This window comes from Corythoichthys intestinalis, chromosome 8, assembly GCF_030265065.1.
Source record: "Corythoichthys intestinalis isolate RoL2023-P3 chromosome 8, ASM3026506v1, whole genome shotgun sequence".
Classification (NCBI taxonomy): Eukaryota; Metazoa; Chordata; class Actinopteri; order Syngnathiformes; family Syngnathidae; genus Corythoichthys; species Corythoichthys intestinalis.
The window spans coordinates 54,558,700-54,576,109 of record NC_080402.1 but is presented as its reverse complement, the minus strand read 5'-3'; the positions used below and the strand labels follow the sequence as shown (position 1 = coordinate 54,576,109).

The 17,410-nt window shown below is 40.8% G+C and overlaps 1 protein-coding gene across 10 annotated transcripts in view; it reads left to right on the top strand.

The window, feature by feature from the left end:
• tenm3 (teneurin transmembrane protein 3) overlaps window positions 1-17,410 on the top strand; it is a 451,194-nt gene that overhangs the window by 396,710 nt on the left and 37,074 nt on the right. For all 10 annotated transcript variants that reach the window (XM_057842847.1, XM_057842853.1, XM_057842852.1 and 7 more), the window contains 4 exons: window positions 4,407-4,511; window positions 4,680-4,810; window positions 8,812-8,981; window positions 11,396-11,522. In XM_057842847.1, coding sequence (XP_057698830.1) covers window positions 4,407-4,511; window positions 4,680-4,810; window positions 8,812-8,981; window positions 11,396-11,522 — 533 coding nt within the window. The remainder of the gene's footprint in view (window positions 1-4,406; window positions 4,512-4,679; window positions 4,811-8,811; window positions 8,982-11,395; window positions 11,523-17,410) is intronic.

Sequence of the window (17,410 nt, the reverse complement as noted above, 5' to 3'; positions counted from 1 at the left end):
ATAGATAGATAGATAGATAGATAGATAGATAGATAGATAGATAGATAGATAGATAGATATTAGACACAATTCATGATTTTAACCCATTTTGTATGTACGTGTGCATGTACAGTATATATATAATTTGGGTTTGCTTAATTTTTAGTACTTGTTGTTGTTTGAACAAAGCGGCAAATCACGAATGTTGCAGACACTTGTTCAATATGAACTAATGGACCACTTGAACCAAGGTCATGTGTGGCTAGCAGTGATTTGTTTTAGTTCACATTATGTCGGCCCGGAGCATGAGACAAACACAGCAGAGCAGTATTGATTGGAATGTAATAAGTTATTCAGCGGCATCGACGAGCGAAGCATCGATATGTATACATTATTTAGTATTTCATCTCACTCTGTGTCAGTATGCAACTAGTCTGCAAAGTCCCATGAGCGGTACGCTGAGCTTTGTAAACAATAACAGATTAGATTGCCTCGCCTTTTTAGGAAAGATATTTCATATTTAAGGTGTGGTTAATAACAAAAAGAGGAGCTTCAGAGTAATATCATCAGATGAAGAAAGGATTTTTCGAAGAAATATTTTATTTAACTTTTCTTCAGTTTGTAATCTGCAAAAATATTGAATATGCATTGGGCCAAAAATATTCCAGTCAACTAAGAGTTTCTTCCATTTTCGCTTTATCCAACGCAACGGTCACCAGAGTGAATCATTCTTTTCCATCTGTCCTTGTCCTCTGGATCTTCAACTCCAACGCTTGCTATCTGGAAGTCTTCTATTACCACACTCATATTTCTTTTTTTTGTTTGTTTTTTGTTTTTTTTCATCATCATCATGATCATCATGGCAGTGTGTGTCCGAACGCAGCAGCGAAGGGCTCTAGGTGGCTGTTTTGGCTGTGTTCATGACAGTGTTTTTGTCACTTTTCCGATCATTCCAAGCAGGATTTCTGTACAGAGGAGCTAAATTATTGAACATCGGAAGCAGGGCTGCAGCGATCGATTGTTTAACTACTCTATTAACTTAATAAATAGTTAGTTGGAATAATCGAGTAATCGGATTACATTTGATTGATTTTGACTTGCCAGGATTTCACTTACAAAAGAGCATTAAATCCAAATACAAAAACAAAAAACTGTGTTTCTTCAAACAATGCAGAATTACACTTTCATTTCACAAGAGCAATAAATGAATTTGAAAATAAATACCTGACTTAGCCTCAAACGGGCTAATTATGTGTAAAAATAAATAAATGATCAAAGTACAACAAATCAACATTTGGCTAAGTTGCATGGCAAAAGTCCGTTACCTTAAATGCTATAAAATAGTGATATCTTTTTTTTTTTTTCTTTCTTTTTTACAATGCTCTTAAAAAATAATTCAAACACATATTCCCACAAAAACTGCTAAATATACCTCTAAACTAAATATATGAACTCATAAACAATCATTTTAGCTCAAATAAAAACTTAAAACCTTATGTTGTTCTGAACAGGGAGCAGCTGGATTCAGCAATGTTACAGTGGTATGAAATAGTATCTGAACCTTTTGGAATTTCTTACATTTCTGCATAAAATCACCATCAAATGTGATCTGATCTTTGCAAAATCACACAGATGAAAAAACTGTCTGCTTTAATTAAAACCACCCAAACATTAATAGCTTTTCATATTTTAATGAGGCTAGCAAACTCATGCAAACAATGACAGAAGGGGAGAAAAAATAAGTGAACCCTCTGACTAAGGAGACCTAAAGAGCAATTGAAAGCAATTTTTACCAAAAACAATAAGTCAGGTGTGTTCCCAATCATACATGAGTGGTTTAAAGCTTCCCTGCCCACTATAAAACACACACCTGGTTAGAAATGTCTTGATGAGAAGCATTGTCTGATGTGCATCATGGCTCGATCGTAAGAGCTGTCTAAAGACCTGCAATCAAGGATTGCTGATTTGTATAAAGTTGTGAAAGGATACAAAACCATCTCATAAAGTCTGGATGTTCATCAGTCTTGTTGTCTACAAATGGAGAGAGTTTGGCACTGTTGCTTCTCTCCCAAGGAGTGGCCGTCCACCACAGATGATGCCAATAGTTCAGCACGGAATACTTAGAGAGATAAAAAAAGAACCGTAGAGTGTCTTCTAAAGACAGCAGAAATAACTGACACAGTTCAATATCTCTGTGCACACGTCAACTGTATGTAAAACTATGGCCGAGAATGGTGTTCATGGGAGGACTCCACGAAAGGAAGCCACTGCTGTCTAAAAAAACATTGTTGCTCATTTAATGTTCGCAAAAAGGCAATTGAACACTCCACAGATGTTTTGGCGAAATATTTTGTGGATTGACGAAACCAAACTTGAATTGTTTGGGAGTAACACACAACATCATGTGTGGAGGGAAAATGGAACAGCTCCCCAACATGAATACCGCATTCCCACCGTAATGCATGGTGGAGGGAGCATTAAGAATTGGGCCTGTTTTTGCTGCCTCGGGGCCAGGACAACTTGCAGTAATTAATGGAAGAATGATTGCAAAGGTTTATCAGGATGTTTTGCAGGAAAACCTGAGGGCGTCTGTCAGGCAGTTGAAGCTAAAAAGCGGATGGATGCTGCAACAAGGCAATGATCCAAAACACAGAATTAAATCAACTGTTGAATGGTTTCAGAAGAACAAAATACACATTCTGGAGTGGCCAAAGTCCAAAGTCAAAGTCCAGATTTGAACCCCATTGAGATGCTGTGGCATGACCTAAAGACAGCGATTCATGCCAGACATCCCGCGAATCTGACTGAACTTGTTTGTGCAGTTTTGTAGAGAAGAATTGGCAAAGATTGATGTGTGAGACTGATTTGCAGCTACAGGTTGGTTGAAGCTTTTGCTGTAAAAGGGAGGCCCACAAAATATTAACTGTGATGGTTGACGTACTTATTTTTTCCCCTTCTGTCATTGTTTGCATTCCATCCTCATTAAAATTTGAAAACTATAAATGTTTGGGAGGTTTTAATTAAAGCAGACAGTTTTTTTCATCTGTGTTATTTTGCAAAGATTAGATCACATTTGATGATTTTATGCAGACGTGAAATATTCTAAAAGGTTCAGATATTTTTTCATACCACTGTATGTGAGTTATGTCAAATTCACTGTTGCCACTAGAAGGCAGTGTATCCTCCCGAATCAATGAAACTAATTGCAACACTTTCAAAACAAATCATTATAACAGCATTCTTATTAAAGAATCCTCGAAGCAGCAAAATTTGAATCAAAGTTTTTTCTAATCCAATTACTCAATTTAATCGATTAATCGTTGCGTTCAGAACATATTGTCAACCTCATGCAAGCCCAGTGTTAGAGGCAGGAATTTGAGCACTACTTGTCTTGGTGTTGCCAAGGGTTAACGAGTGTGTGGGCGGGGTCGTGTCACTGTCATTCTGTCACCTATTATTATAATAATATTATTATTATATTATGATTGAGGTAGCAAGAGACAAGGCAGGGTGCCAATTTTCTGTTGACCGCTGCTGTATGATTCGCTCATTATTTGATCTGCTTATGTTTGAGTCACTCGTTTTTGTATGTGTTTGAGTTGTACACGATCACAGTGCACAAACGTGTTTTATCTGTTGAGCTGGAGCGGATGGGAACGTGTCTAAATTAAACTACAGTACTCATGTGGTCAAACAATGTTTATCATACACGCCATCACATTCAGACTAAAACAACCAAATTAAGGCCATCTGATGGCAGTCCCATTCATTTATCAATTAGGGAGTTTGAGTAAACAGATTACGAACGTTTAATGCGTTGCAGAATATATTTTAAGAAATCTAAAACAAAGACACAAGTGTTTTTATGCCTGCAATAACATTTATTTTGGCTTGCTAAGATTGCACTTGCAAAAGAGCATTAAGTGTAATACAAAATGAAATTCTTGAGTGCTTATTCAAACGATGCAGACATGCACTTTCATTTCACAAAAGCACTTTTGACACCATGTATGAAAAAGTACAGTAAATGTTGCTTTAATCTGCCTTTATTAAACATGTTTTTTCAGTTGTTTGTGATAAATTGTTTGTAGGTGATTGAATGTAGCCTCTTGTTAAGTCATCAGTTCTGCTTATTCACACACAAATACACACACAGTGGTGGTCATTAGTGCTGTGAGGTCAAGGGAAACCTAATTAAAAGAGGCAGCGGGATGTTAATACCTGCTCTGTGCTCCATTAGCGGGTTCAAATAAGGGTGTAGAAATTAATTGAACTGTTTTCTCTCCTCTTTGTTCATCCAGTTATCATCCTTCTGTCCCTTTTTTTTCCCAGCGCTTTAATAATCTTTTTTTTTTTTCTTTTTTTTTTTCATGGGGATATATGTTCTCTTTGCTGTAATCACATATCCCTCTCGCTTCTCTTCATAGACCAGCTTCGAAACAGCTACCAAGTGGGTAATGACCATTCTCTCAGGGTAATCTATGCCAATGGGATGGATACACATTATCAGACAGAGCCTCATATTCTGGTCGGTAGGTGCACATTACACCACAAACTGTGAAAAACAACTGTTGTTACTTTTCAGTGACTGCATCATGATTTACAGTGTTTTCAAGTCTGGGGCGCAGACTGTTTTTCATGAACAGTTCTTTCAAACCAAAAATCTAATCACTATTGTCTCTCTTTCTGCCAAAATCCAGGTGCTGCTAACCCAATTGTAGCGCGACGCAACATGACACTCCCTGGAGAGAATGGCCAAAACTTGGTGGAGTGGAGATTTAGGAAGGAACAGACACGAGGAAAAATCATTGTTTTTGGGAGAAAGCTTAGAGTGAGTAGCCTTCAAAATTGCATTACCTATAATTTGAGGTGGGTAGAGTAGCCAACAATTTTGCTCCAGTAAGAGTAGCGTCAGTTATAAACCGGTGTTTTTCCAACCGGTGTGCCGAGTGTGCCGCGAGAGATCGTCAGGTGTGCAGCGAAAAATTATCCAATATCGCAATTTTATTTCTAAATGTCGTCAGGCGGAGTTGCAGTAGGAAGGAAGAAGTAGGTAGAAAATTCTCGGTCATGTGCAAATGAACGAAGTATTGCTCTTGTCGCATTCAATAACTGCTCGGATTTCTAGCGATCAGCCACCTTGCTGTCCACGACAATGTGGACCCCAGCACGTCAACTGTACATCATTTGTTTAGACTCGTCAAGTGTCGATATACAAGAAAGCTTCCTATCCATTTCATCCATATGTGACGACCGTCAATCCCCCCGTGTTTAATTTCAATACATTGTAAGGACAGCAAGGTGGCTGATGGCTAGAATTTCGAGTAGCTCTTGAACGCGACATGAGCAACTATGTCATCTCCAAACGAAACATTCATCGCTTCAAAATGAGTTGACTATTTTGATTTCCTTTGTGAAATTACAGAGAAACTGAACTTTTTTTGAGAAAAATTACAATGGTAAATAAGCCCTCAAAGCAAGTTACCTTGTTGCTGAACTTGTTGCTAAATCCAAAAAGTTCCACACTGTGGCAGGGACATCAAATCTACCCGCCTGCAAAGCCATTGTCAGAGAGATACTCGGCCCTATGCGGTTAAAGACATTGCTGAAGTCCCCGTCTGATAATTCTCTGATTTTGATGCCTAACTGCAATAAAAAATAAAAACAAAGAGAGACTGAGAGCGGTAGGCAAAGATTCCTGCAAGGATATCGGATTTGTGTTTATCTAAGCAGGCTCAAGTTTCGCACTGAGTAAGTATAAATATTGAGAAATTATTTTATAATTAAATATACTGTACAGAAAGTCATTTTGGAACATTTTTGGTTTGTGTGTGCCGCGAAATTTCCTCCAATGTTAAAATGTGCCATGACTCAGAAAAGGTTGAAAAACACTGTTCTAAACAATATTACTCAAGTAAAAGTAGTCATCCAAAAATTACAAGTAAAAAAGAAATTGTTGAAAAGAATACTCAAGTGACATTGTGAGTAACTGCTTACTGTTTTCTGATTTTTTTATTTTTAAATGATTTTTTTTTTCTCAGCACAACTTCAATATGAATTGTTATTATTATACTGTGCTATAGCTCAGTGGTGCCCAACGTTTCTTGCACCACGGAAGGGTGAGATATGGGCCCTTTTTTTCACTGACCGGCAATGTGTGGCAGAAAATGTCAGTTAATACAAATTAACTCGACGGGGCTAGCTGACTGGCTAAGTGGACTGCAGCTTCGGCGGTCGCCAAGGCAAAAACTTGGACATGGCAGGAGTCTGGCGAGGCCATGAAAAACAACTTGCGGACGGCTTCAAGGAAATTCTGGTCCACCATCCAGCATCTCAGGAGAGGAAAGCAAGGCACCATTAACACTGTGTATAGTGGAGATGGGTTACTGCTGACCTCGACATGGGACGTCGTGAGTCAGTGGGGAGAATACTTCAAAGACCTCCTCAATTCCACCGACAAGCCTTCCTTTGAGGGAGCAGATTCTGGGGAATCCTAGGTGGGCTGTCCTATCTCTGGTCGAAATCACTGAGGTGGTTGGAAAGCTCCTCGGTTGCAAGGCCCCGGGGGTGGATGAGATCCGAATGGAGCTCCTAAAGGCTCGGGATGTTGTGGGGCTGTCGTGGCTGACATGACTCTACAACATCGTGTGGACATCGGGGACAGTGCCTCTGGATTAGCAGACCAGGGTGGTTGTCCCCATTTTTAAGAAGGGGGACCGAAGGGTGTGTTCCAATTATAGAGGGATCACACTCCTCAGCCTTCCCGGTAAAGTCTATGCAGGAGAGCTGAAAAGGAGGGTCCGTCGGGAAGTCAAATCTCAGATTCAAGAGGAGCAGTGTGGTTTTCGTCCCGGCCAAGGGACAGTGGACTAGCTCTACACCCTCGACAGGGTCCTCGAGGGTACATGGTGGTTCGCCCAACCAGTCTACATGTGTTTTGTGGATTAGGAGAAGGCTTTTGACCAGGAGCCTCGGAGGGTCCTGTGGAGGATGTTCCGGGATAACGGGAGCCCCTTGGTAAGGGCTGTTCAGTCCATGTTCGGCCGGTGTCTGAGTTTGGTCTGCATTGCCGGCAGTAAGTCGAATTCGTTCCCAGTGAGGGTTGGACTCCGCCTTTTGTCACTGATTCTGGTCCTAATTTTAATGGACAGAATTTCTAGGCACAGCCAAAGCGTTGAAGGGATCGGGTTTGTTGGCCTCAGCATTGCATCTCTGCTTTTTGCAGATGATGTGGTGCTGTTGGCTTCATCAGGCTGTGACCTCCATCTCACACTGGAGCAGTTCGAAGCCAAGTGTGAAGCGGTCGGGATAAAGATAAGCACCTCCAAATCAGAGACCATAGTCGTCAGTTGGAAAAGGATGGCATGCCCTCGCCGGGTCGGGGATGAGATCCTGCCCCAAGTGGAGGAGTTCAAGTATCTTGGGGTCTTGTTCACGAGTGAGGGTAGGAGGGGGCGGGAGATTGACAGGTGGATCGGTGAAGCGTCTGCAGTCATGTGGACTCTGCACCATTCCGTAGTGGTGAAGAAGGAGCAGAGCCGAAAGGCAAAGCTCTCGATTTACCAGTCAATCTACATTCCTACCCTCACCTTTGGTCACGAGCTGTGGGTCGTGACCGAAAGAACAAGATCCCGGATACAAGAGCCCGAAATGAGTGTCCGGGCTCTCCCTTAGAGATAGGGTGAGAAGCTCGGTCATCCGGGAGAGACTCTGTATCAAGCCACTTCGCGTTGAGAAGAGCCAATTGAGGTGGCTCGGGCATCTGGTTCGGATGTCTCCTGGACACCTCCCTGGAGAGGTTTTCTGGGCATGTCCCACCGGCAGGAGGCCCCAGGGACGACTCAGGACACGCTTGAGAGACCATGTCTCTCGGCTGGCCTGGGAACGCTTTGGGATCCTGCCAGAGGTGCTGGTTGAAGTGCCTTGGGAGAGGGAAGTCTGGGCTTCCCTGCTAAAGCTGCTGCACCCGCGACCCGACCCCAGATTAAGCAGAAGAGAATGGATGGACGGACGGATGGACGGACGGATGGACAACGGGGCTAAAAATGAACATTAAGTGCAGTGAAAATGTAACTCACAAATGCTGAATCAACATTTTTCAATAGCGGCCTCTCCTTAAACTTGACGGCAAATACCCTTGGTCACAGGCATAATGAATTCTTTAGCATTACGTTCGCCACGAGGTTTGATGGTCTCAGTTCATTCGCTTTTTTTGCCTCATTTGCTAGCTTTTAGCCACTTATTATGCAGAAAGGATTTGGCTGTAGGCTGCTCTTCTGGCTCAGTAGGTGGCCTTTTCCCCGGAAAAAATCTGTCCAAAGAAGTCGCCGCCCGCAACAGACAGACAAAAGCAGCTCACATTACTGTTTACATTGACTGACGCTGGGCTTCTATAGGTGTCCAAACACCCTAGTATTGGGGCCCAACAACTATAGGGCGACGTACAAAAATCTCTACTCGGATGACCGTATTTTTTGCACTATAAGGTTCATCCATAGTCAGCTGTGATGGAATCCAAGCGTTCAAGACCTTCATTTAGAAACGTGGTAGGGATAATTGATAGAGGAAAAATGTGTTTTTTTCAGATATGAAAGTAAGTGACGAGAGGCATAAGCGAGAACTATCAAAAAAGTGAATTGAATCTATGTTGTTTCATTATAACTTTTATTTAGCATTCTGCCACCTAAATATAATATGTATTGGCACACTTTTTGCGACCAAAAAATTCAGTCACATAAAATATTGACAAGAGAGAAGTTGGAGACAGTATGCATATCAAAATGCTGAGAGATTTCCGTTGAGAACATCTCTTACTTTGTTTTTGACTCCAAGGTGAATGGAAGGAACCTGTTGTCTGTCGATTATGATCGCAACCTACGAACAGAGAAAATTTATGATGATCATCGGAAGTTCCTTCTGAAAATCATCTATGACACCCAAGGGCATCCGACACTGTGGGTACCAAGCAGCAAGCTGCTCGCTGTTAACCTTACATACTCCAGGTAAGAATCTGTGTGCTGTATTAGCATTGGTATTAACCTTATTTTGTAAGAATTGTTATAGAATTCCAATCACTTACACATATACAGTGGTACCTCTACTTATGAACGTCTCTACATAGAGAATTTTCAGGTTAAAACAGGCCTCAACAGGAAAATATTGCCTCTTGTTACAAAAGAAATTTCAGGATAAGAAAGGCAAAAATACAGTATGGCTGGTACTCGCAGCTCCCAGAGGTTTCTGAACGTATCATACTTATACCTGCTTTGCCATTGGCTATTGCCTAGCATCCAACTGGCTAAGACGGACATCCCAGCGTCCTCTTCATTCGCCCTTCGTGTTCCGACAGCTTTACATGAGTGTATTAACTTTTATTCTTTACTCTATTCTTGTTTTTTTACATTAGGCATTACTATTTTATGTTTATTATGCAGTAATCTAATTGTAACGTGTACACTGCTGGCCAAAGGTACTGGCACCCCTGCAATTCTGTCAGATAATACTCAATTTCTCCCAGAAAATTATTGCAATTACAAATGCATTGGTAGTAATATCTTTATTTATTTTGGTTGCAATGAAAAAACACAAAAGAGAATGGGGAAAAAAAGCATTATAATTTTACACAAAACTCCTAAAATGGGCCGGACAAAAGTATTAGCACCCTTTAAAAAAATCATGTCATGCTTCTCTAATTTGTGTAATTAGCAGCACCTGTTGCTTACCTGTGGCACATAACAGGTGGTAGCAATAACTAAATCACACTTGCAGTCAGTTAAAATGGATTAAAGTTGACTCAACCTCTGTCCTGTGTCATTGTGTGTACAACATTGAGCATGGAGAAAAGTGTCATCAATAAGTGTAAACCCCATGGCACTGTTGCTAACCTCCCTAGATGTGGACGGTCAAGAAAAATTGATGAGAGATTTCAACGAAAGATTGTTCGTATGGTGGATAAAGAACCTCGACTAACATCCAAACAAGTTCAAGTTGTCTTGCAGTCCGAGGGTACAGCAGTGTCAACCCGTGCTATCTGTTGGCGTCTAAATGAAAAGGGACTCTATGGTAGGGTACCCAGGAAACCACACTTCTGACCCAGAGACATAAAAAAGCCAGGCTAGAGTTTGCCAAAACGTAGCCGAGAAAGCCAAAAACGATTTGGAAGATTGTTCTCTGGTCAGATGAGACAAAAGTAGAGCTTTTTGGGAAAAGGCATCAACATAGAGTTTATAGGGAAAAAATGAAGTCTTCAAAGAAAAGAACACAGTCCCAACAGTCAAACATGGCAGAGGTTCCCTGAATTTTGGGGGGGATGCTCTGCTGCCTCTGGCACTGGACTGCTTGACCATGTGCATGGCAATATGAAGTCTGAAGACTACCAACAAATTTTGCCGCATAATGTAGGGCCCAGTGTGAGAAAGCTTGGTCTCCCTCAGAGGTCATGGGTCTTCCAGCAGGACAATGACCCAAAACACACTTCAAAAAGCACTAGAAAATGGTTTGAGAGAAAGCACTGGAGACATCTAAAGTGGCCAACAATAAGTCCAGACCTGAATCCCATAGAACACCTGTGGAGAGATCTGAAAATGGCCGTTTGGAGAGGGCACCCTTCAAATCTCAGAGACCTGGAGCATTTGGCTAAAGAAGAATGGCTTAAAATTCCAGCAGAGCATTTTAAGAAACTCATTGATGGATACCGAAAGCAGTTGTTCGCAGTTATTTTGTCTAAAGGTTGTGCTACCAAGTATTAGGCTGAGGGTGCCAATACTTTTTTTTCTGACCCATTTTTGGAGTTTTGTGTAAAATGATAATGATTTTTTTTTTCTCTCTTGTGTGTTATTTCATTGCAAGCCATACAAATGAAGATATTACTACCAAAGCGTTTGTAATTGCAATCATTTTCTGGGAGAAATTGAGCATTATGTGCCAATACTTTTGGCCAGCAGTGTAGGTGAAAAATGACCTACTTTTAGACGTATGTGCTTAACAAGAACAAATAGTAATATTTACTTATAGTAAGTGGAATAATCTGACTCATTAATCTGTTAAGTGGTCTTTAACACTCAAAACGAGATGGAGAAAAATTATTTGACTAGATTTTAGAAAAATGATTAAGATGTTATAAATTTGCTGTGTGTCCTTTGCTAGTGATGGTGGTCATGTAGAAACCTAAACAAATACAATCAAACAATAAAAAAATATTTTTTATTAAGATTTTATTGTTTCAATAAGAAATACTTTTTTTCCCTTTTAAGTGTACAAGGACCTGTATTTTGTGTGTATTCAAATACACTGTAAAATATTACTGTTCCTTGGCTCAAATAAATTGCATCCCAGGTGTTATTTTTAAACATCCACATAGCAATGTAAATTAACTGGTTCAATTTTTTTTTGTGTGTGCGTGTTTGTGTTCGTTCAGTACGGGGCAGGTAACTGGCCTGCAAAGGGGTCCAACTACAGAGAAGTGGGAGTATGACAGTCAAGGAAGAATCACTTCACGACTATTTGCTGATGGAAAGACTTGGAGCTACACTTATTTAGATAAGGTAAAAACTATAGATTGTATACGTTCGCTTTAAACAAGATTATCACATGTTCCTTGCTGTCTTTGAATGAATGTTTAGACAGCATTGCTTTATATTCAAATTAAGTCACTCCATATGCATAATGATATCCATGCAAAGCAATCCTACCAACTCAAGGGGAAACAGAGAGGCCCACATGCATCTTTCCCTCAGTGTCAAGAACAGACAGAAGTGTCTGCAGAGACATGATAAAAAGATAAACGACAGGGACATCCACACCAAAAAGCATAAAGACTTAAAAGGTTTGTTCTCTGTTCCTTCCATACACAAAGCAAGGTTACCACTGTAAATTTGCTACCAAACAAAGGAAGCAACACGAACTGAAGCTTGGCCCCTTGTGAAAAGTCTTCTAAGGGACACAAACTGTGAAAGTCGCTTTTCACTACCAACAGACCTCTTATGTCTCTTAGCCAACTTGGGGGAAAAAAAGCTCTTTGTTGGTTCATTTTTTCAAAATAAATAACTATACTATGCAGGAAAACCTTCTTTGAATAGCAACGGAAGGCAATATTACCTTGGTGATTGTTGTGAACACAGAATAGTTCATTTCAGATGTTAAAACCTGAATCACAAGGCATCAAACAGAAATGTGTACCCCATTGTTATGTTTGTAAAATCTGACAATCCTCTAAACAAATGTCTGATGATCCACTTCCTTTGGTTTTGACTAACGGTTGTTAACGTGAAACACAGCTACACCATGTGGCACCAAACAGTGATATGCAAAGGTTAGACATAGTCAAGGTGCCAAAGCTTTTACATGTTGTTTTGTACCAAATTCTATAAATGTGGGAATCTGCCTATTGCCCTGGATAAAAGGGTACTGTCAGTGAGCCATTGATCAACAGTCAAAATACATAGTTTAAGCCCCCCCACCCGCCTTCCCCGCAATCATTTGAGTCACAATCAGAGGCCGGTATATTCAAATACAGTGATACCTCAGCTCACGAACGCTTAAGCTCACAAACTTTTCGCCTAAAGAACATTAAATTCGCGAGCATATAGTCTCTGCTGACAAACTAGTTTTCGGCGGACGAACCAAACCACGCGGTCAAACAGCGCCACGAGAAGCTGACACACGCTCACGGCGTCCCAGTTCGTCCCCTCCCTTTCGTTGAGTGCGGACGTGGTTTGTGTTTGATATACATTTTGGACCATATTGAGTGTACTTTTGCTATTATGGGACTGAAAAAGACCCCACCACAGGCTAGTGTTAAGCCTAAGAAGACATTAAAGAAAATAGGGTATATTTTTGTGTAGTTTTAAGGCTTATTTAGTAGAAAATTATGTTTTATGGGGACCTGGGAACGGATTATTCTCATTTTAATGGTTTCTTATGGGAAATAAATGTTCGGAAGACGAACTTTTCGCCTTACACACACTTTCTGGGAACCAATTATGTTCGTGAGCTGAGGTATCACTGTACAAGAAACAACCTATGCTATTTAATTAAAATTTATTCAGCATATTATGCTCTGATGATCCTGAGAGCTATATTGTTGGGAGTCTTGTGCTTCTGGTAGGGTCACCCAAGGCAAACAGGTATCAGGTGAAGGGCAAGACAAAACATGGTTCCCTAAACCCAATGAAGAATAGAGGAGGGAAACATTAGACAAAGCAAACAGGTGAAGGGCAAGACAAAGCATGGTTCCCCAAACCCAATGAAGACTAGAGGAGGGAAACCCTGCCCTGAGGAACTCCTGGGCCCACGTCTGGAGCCAGGCCTGGATGGAGGGCCTGTCAGCGAGCGTCTGCGTCAGAGCCTCTGGACAGATAAGCCCAAATGAGTAGTGCAGGGAAACTGGGAATGTCTGGAGGAAGACTGTCCGCGCAACCTTTAACTCCCACTTCCAAAGGAGCTTCTAATAACTTCGATAATGGCACTTCTAATTGATAAAAAAAAAGGTGTTTATTGAACGTTTTATGAAAAAATGTGATTTTAGAAAAAAAAATTGTTTTTATAATTTTGCCATGCCAGGTCACATAAAGTATGTTATGAAGAGAATCCCTTCGTGAGCAGCCCATGTATTGGGTTCTGTTACCCCATAAACCTGGAGCAACGTCCAGTATATTCCCCAAAGGACACTGATGGAATTCATTTTCCAAGTCTACAAAGTTTGGAGTCATGATTTTATGGGCCCCCACTTAGTACTTTTTGCCCTGGGTGACCCTACAAAGGGCATAAAGCCCTCTGACAATGTAGCTCCAAGGATCATTGAGACACACAAAACCCCTCCATCACTGTAAGGTGATGGTGACTCAAAGACGAGGGCAAATTGCAGTGACAGTTAGAGGTTGGATAGCAAAAGGGCACTCGTGAAAACAATACATTCTTTTGTCACATTCAAAAAGAGAAGAGGGAACAGATGGTAGGAGGGTAGAAGGGAGATTTAAGGGGTACATGAAAGGAGATTCCCTGTCTTTTGAGACTGCTCTTGAACAAAATACTAGAATGACAAGACGACAGTAAATCTGACAATTTGTCTGTGTTCAATCAAAAAGAGAGTGCATGTTCACAGAGCTTGACGCCCAAGATGGATGGTTCTTATCTGTGATTGGCAAAAGAAAGAATGATAAGGGGGAGAAAGAGCGTTACAGAAGGATACAAAGGGAGGCACTTCAGCAGAAACAAGCTCCAGGGGAAGGAATGATTTTAGAGAGTATTTAACATGTCTGAATAGTACGACAACAATAAAATAAAATAGACTACTGTAAATGTCAAATGAGGCACACAGTGCATTTAAAAAAAAAAAAAAAAAATACACTAACCTTGAAGCCAGATTGCCAGCACTTCTGCCATCCCATTTGTTTCCACTCTCATGTTGTATTCTATATACGCTATACACAATTTGCCAATAATGTGATAGGCAGAGAATATATTCACTACAAACTGCAACTGAATGCTTTAGTACATCAGTCTCTGAACTTTTTGCAAGAAATGCCAGATTTACTTAAAGCCTTTTTTCTCCAAACCAGAGTATATAACAGATTTACGTAGAAGAATGTAGTGATTCAAAGCTTTTGCAAAGACATTTAAGATATAAGAAGGCAATATACTGGACTGTCTCAGGAAATTAGAATACACAATATTCTAATTTTTTGAGACAGTCCTGTGTATATATACAGGACTGTCTCAGGAAATTAGAATACACAATATTCTAATTTCTAAGACAGTCAGGAAATTAGAATATTGTGTATTCTAATTTCCTGAGACAGTCCTGTATATATACACAGGACTGTCTCAAAAAATTAGAATATTGTGTATTCTAATTTCCTGAGACAGTCCAGTACTGAGCACTAGCTGGTTCTGAAAGATTAGCATAGAACTGAACGAGTTACTTGCTATATTAGGTCACTTTCACATCAGACCACCTCGGGTTGGAGAGCTACCTCGCAATAACACTTGTAAATGACTTGTTGAAAAGGTTCAGCATTCACACTCCGCTAACCGAACCACCCCATCCACCTAATCCCTGCCGGGAAAAAAGGGAGGAAAAAAACACAGAAAAATGGAGACTCTGGTGCAGGGCATTTGTTTCTTTAATGCTGTAACAACGACAAGGAAGTAGCCAGCTTTGTCAGATTTTTAATCACGATACAGCTACTATCTGGCTGTAGGTGAAGCCGACAACAACAGAACATAGAAATTGAAAGTATCCCGCACCTCTCTCAACTCGCTCACGGTGCTTTCAGGAACAGCATGCAAAACACAACCCCCACATTCGAACTCGATTCTGTGCATCAAATGCAACTACTTAATGCAGCACAACAATATCTGGCCATGGTTATTGTCTATCCTCTTGCCATTGCTTATTTTGAATAGATTGCGCGCTGTACTTCTGCTTCCAGGGATGCACTGCGTGTAGCGTCACAGCCTGGAGCATCACAGCTCCACGTTGTAGAATAGAATAGAATAGCCCTATTTGTCATTATGCAGTTGTATAATGAAATTGTGGAGCATCTCCCTTTGCAGTGCAGGACAAGTAAAAATCAAAAAGTGACTTGCAAAATTGAAAGTATAAAATCTAAATAAATATAAAATGCGTATTAGGCAGTCCTATGTTCAGGCAGTGCAAATAATTGAAGTAGCCGCAGTTGACAGTGAAGGCATTGAATATTGCACATTAATATTGCACCTAAATAAGTATTGCACATAGAAAATGTGTGAATAGAAATCAAGTAGTAGCAGTTGACAGTGAGGCATTGAATATTGCACATAATAAGTATACATACTAGTATATTGCATGTAAATGAATATTGGACATTGTGTGACGGGTGTTACATATGGCTGTTCAGGGTGGAGATGGATTTAGCTAAGAAACTATTCCTCAATCTGTTTGTTCTTGCTTTTAAACACCTATAGCGTCTCCCAGAGGGGAGCAGTTCAAACAGCTGGAAACCAGGATGTGAGCTGTCCTTGAGGATGTTCCGCTCTGCTGAGGCATCAAGAGGAGTAGATGTCCATCAGGGAGGGGAGAGGACAGCCAGTGATCCTCTGCACTGCCTTGACTGTCCTCTGAAGCCTCTCCCTGTCTGCAGATGTGCAGCTCCCGTACCAGTTTAAATGCAGTATGTTAGCAGGCTCTCAATAGATGAGTGGTAGAAGGCCAGCAGCAGCTTCCTATCCAGCTTGTTCTTCTTGAGGACTCGCAGGAAGTGCAGACGCTGCTGAGCTGTCGTTATGATACTGTTATGTTTCCTGTTCATGAGAGGTCATCTGAGATCTGGACTCCCAGGAACCTGAATGTGTGGACCCTCTCCACACACTCGCCATTGATGTACAGGGGCGGCGGGCCGGTACTGTTCCTCCTGAAGTCCATGATGACCTCTTTGGTTTTGGTGGTGTTCAGGGCCAGGTTTTTGTCTGAGCACCAGTCTGAGAGTTTGTTGACTTCCTCTCTGTAAGGGGCCTCATCTTCCTGTGAGATTAGTCCAACTACTGTGGTGATCAGCAAACTTGACGATGGTGTTGCTCCTGTGGATTGGACTGCAGTCGTAGGTGTAGAGGCAGTACAGGACGGGGCTCAGCATACAGCCCAGTGGTGAGCCAGTGCTCAGTGTGCTGGTGGAAGAATGTTGGGGGCCGGTTGTGACACTGCACGTAATGTCGCAAAAGCGTACCCTGCTCCAGTTGCATTCACAAAGTGAACCAAGACTCATGATTTTGAGTGGACCAGAGTTCGTTTGGTCCGAACTATTGTTCGGATGTGCGTTTTCAAAGCAAAGCTGACTATCTAGGACAGGGGTCGGGAAACTTTTTGGCTAAGAGAGCCATGAAGCCATGAGAGCCATACAATATGTTTAATACTAAAAATACAAGTAATATATGCATTTTATGTAATTTCAACACTTTTAAAGTACAATAAGTGAATTCTTTCTAATGACTTATATAAATAATAATTTTAATTAAATAATAAATATGAAGTCATATTAAAATTGTTATTTTAATATTTTGTTGTGTCCACAGATATATTCACCCTATGTTTAAAATGTTTCATCTTATTTCGTTTTTTGTGGAAATTATACACACAAGTTTCAGCAGGAAAACAGTGTTGTACTTAGGGTTTTAAACCAACAAGGGGCAGCGTTAGCTTCTTTGCGTGCATGGGCAATAAGTGTTCGCATTTTAGAGCGAATAAGAAATGACCCGTCTGTGCTGTAATGCGAGACGGACGTTGTTAAAAGTGTTTTTTTTCTTGTTTCAGGTGTAAAAAGAGTATAATTTGACTGCTTATATTAGCGGATTGCTTTATTTTAGGATAATTGTGATGTGTACTGTGTGTAAATATAGTTCAGAAATATTTTAACCGTTATGTATGTTTATGTAGGGCTGCAGATGTATTCGTAAT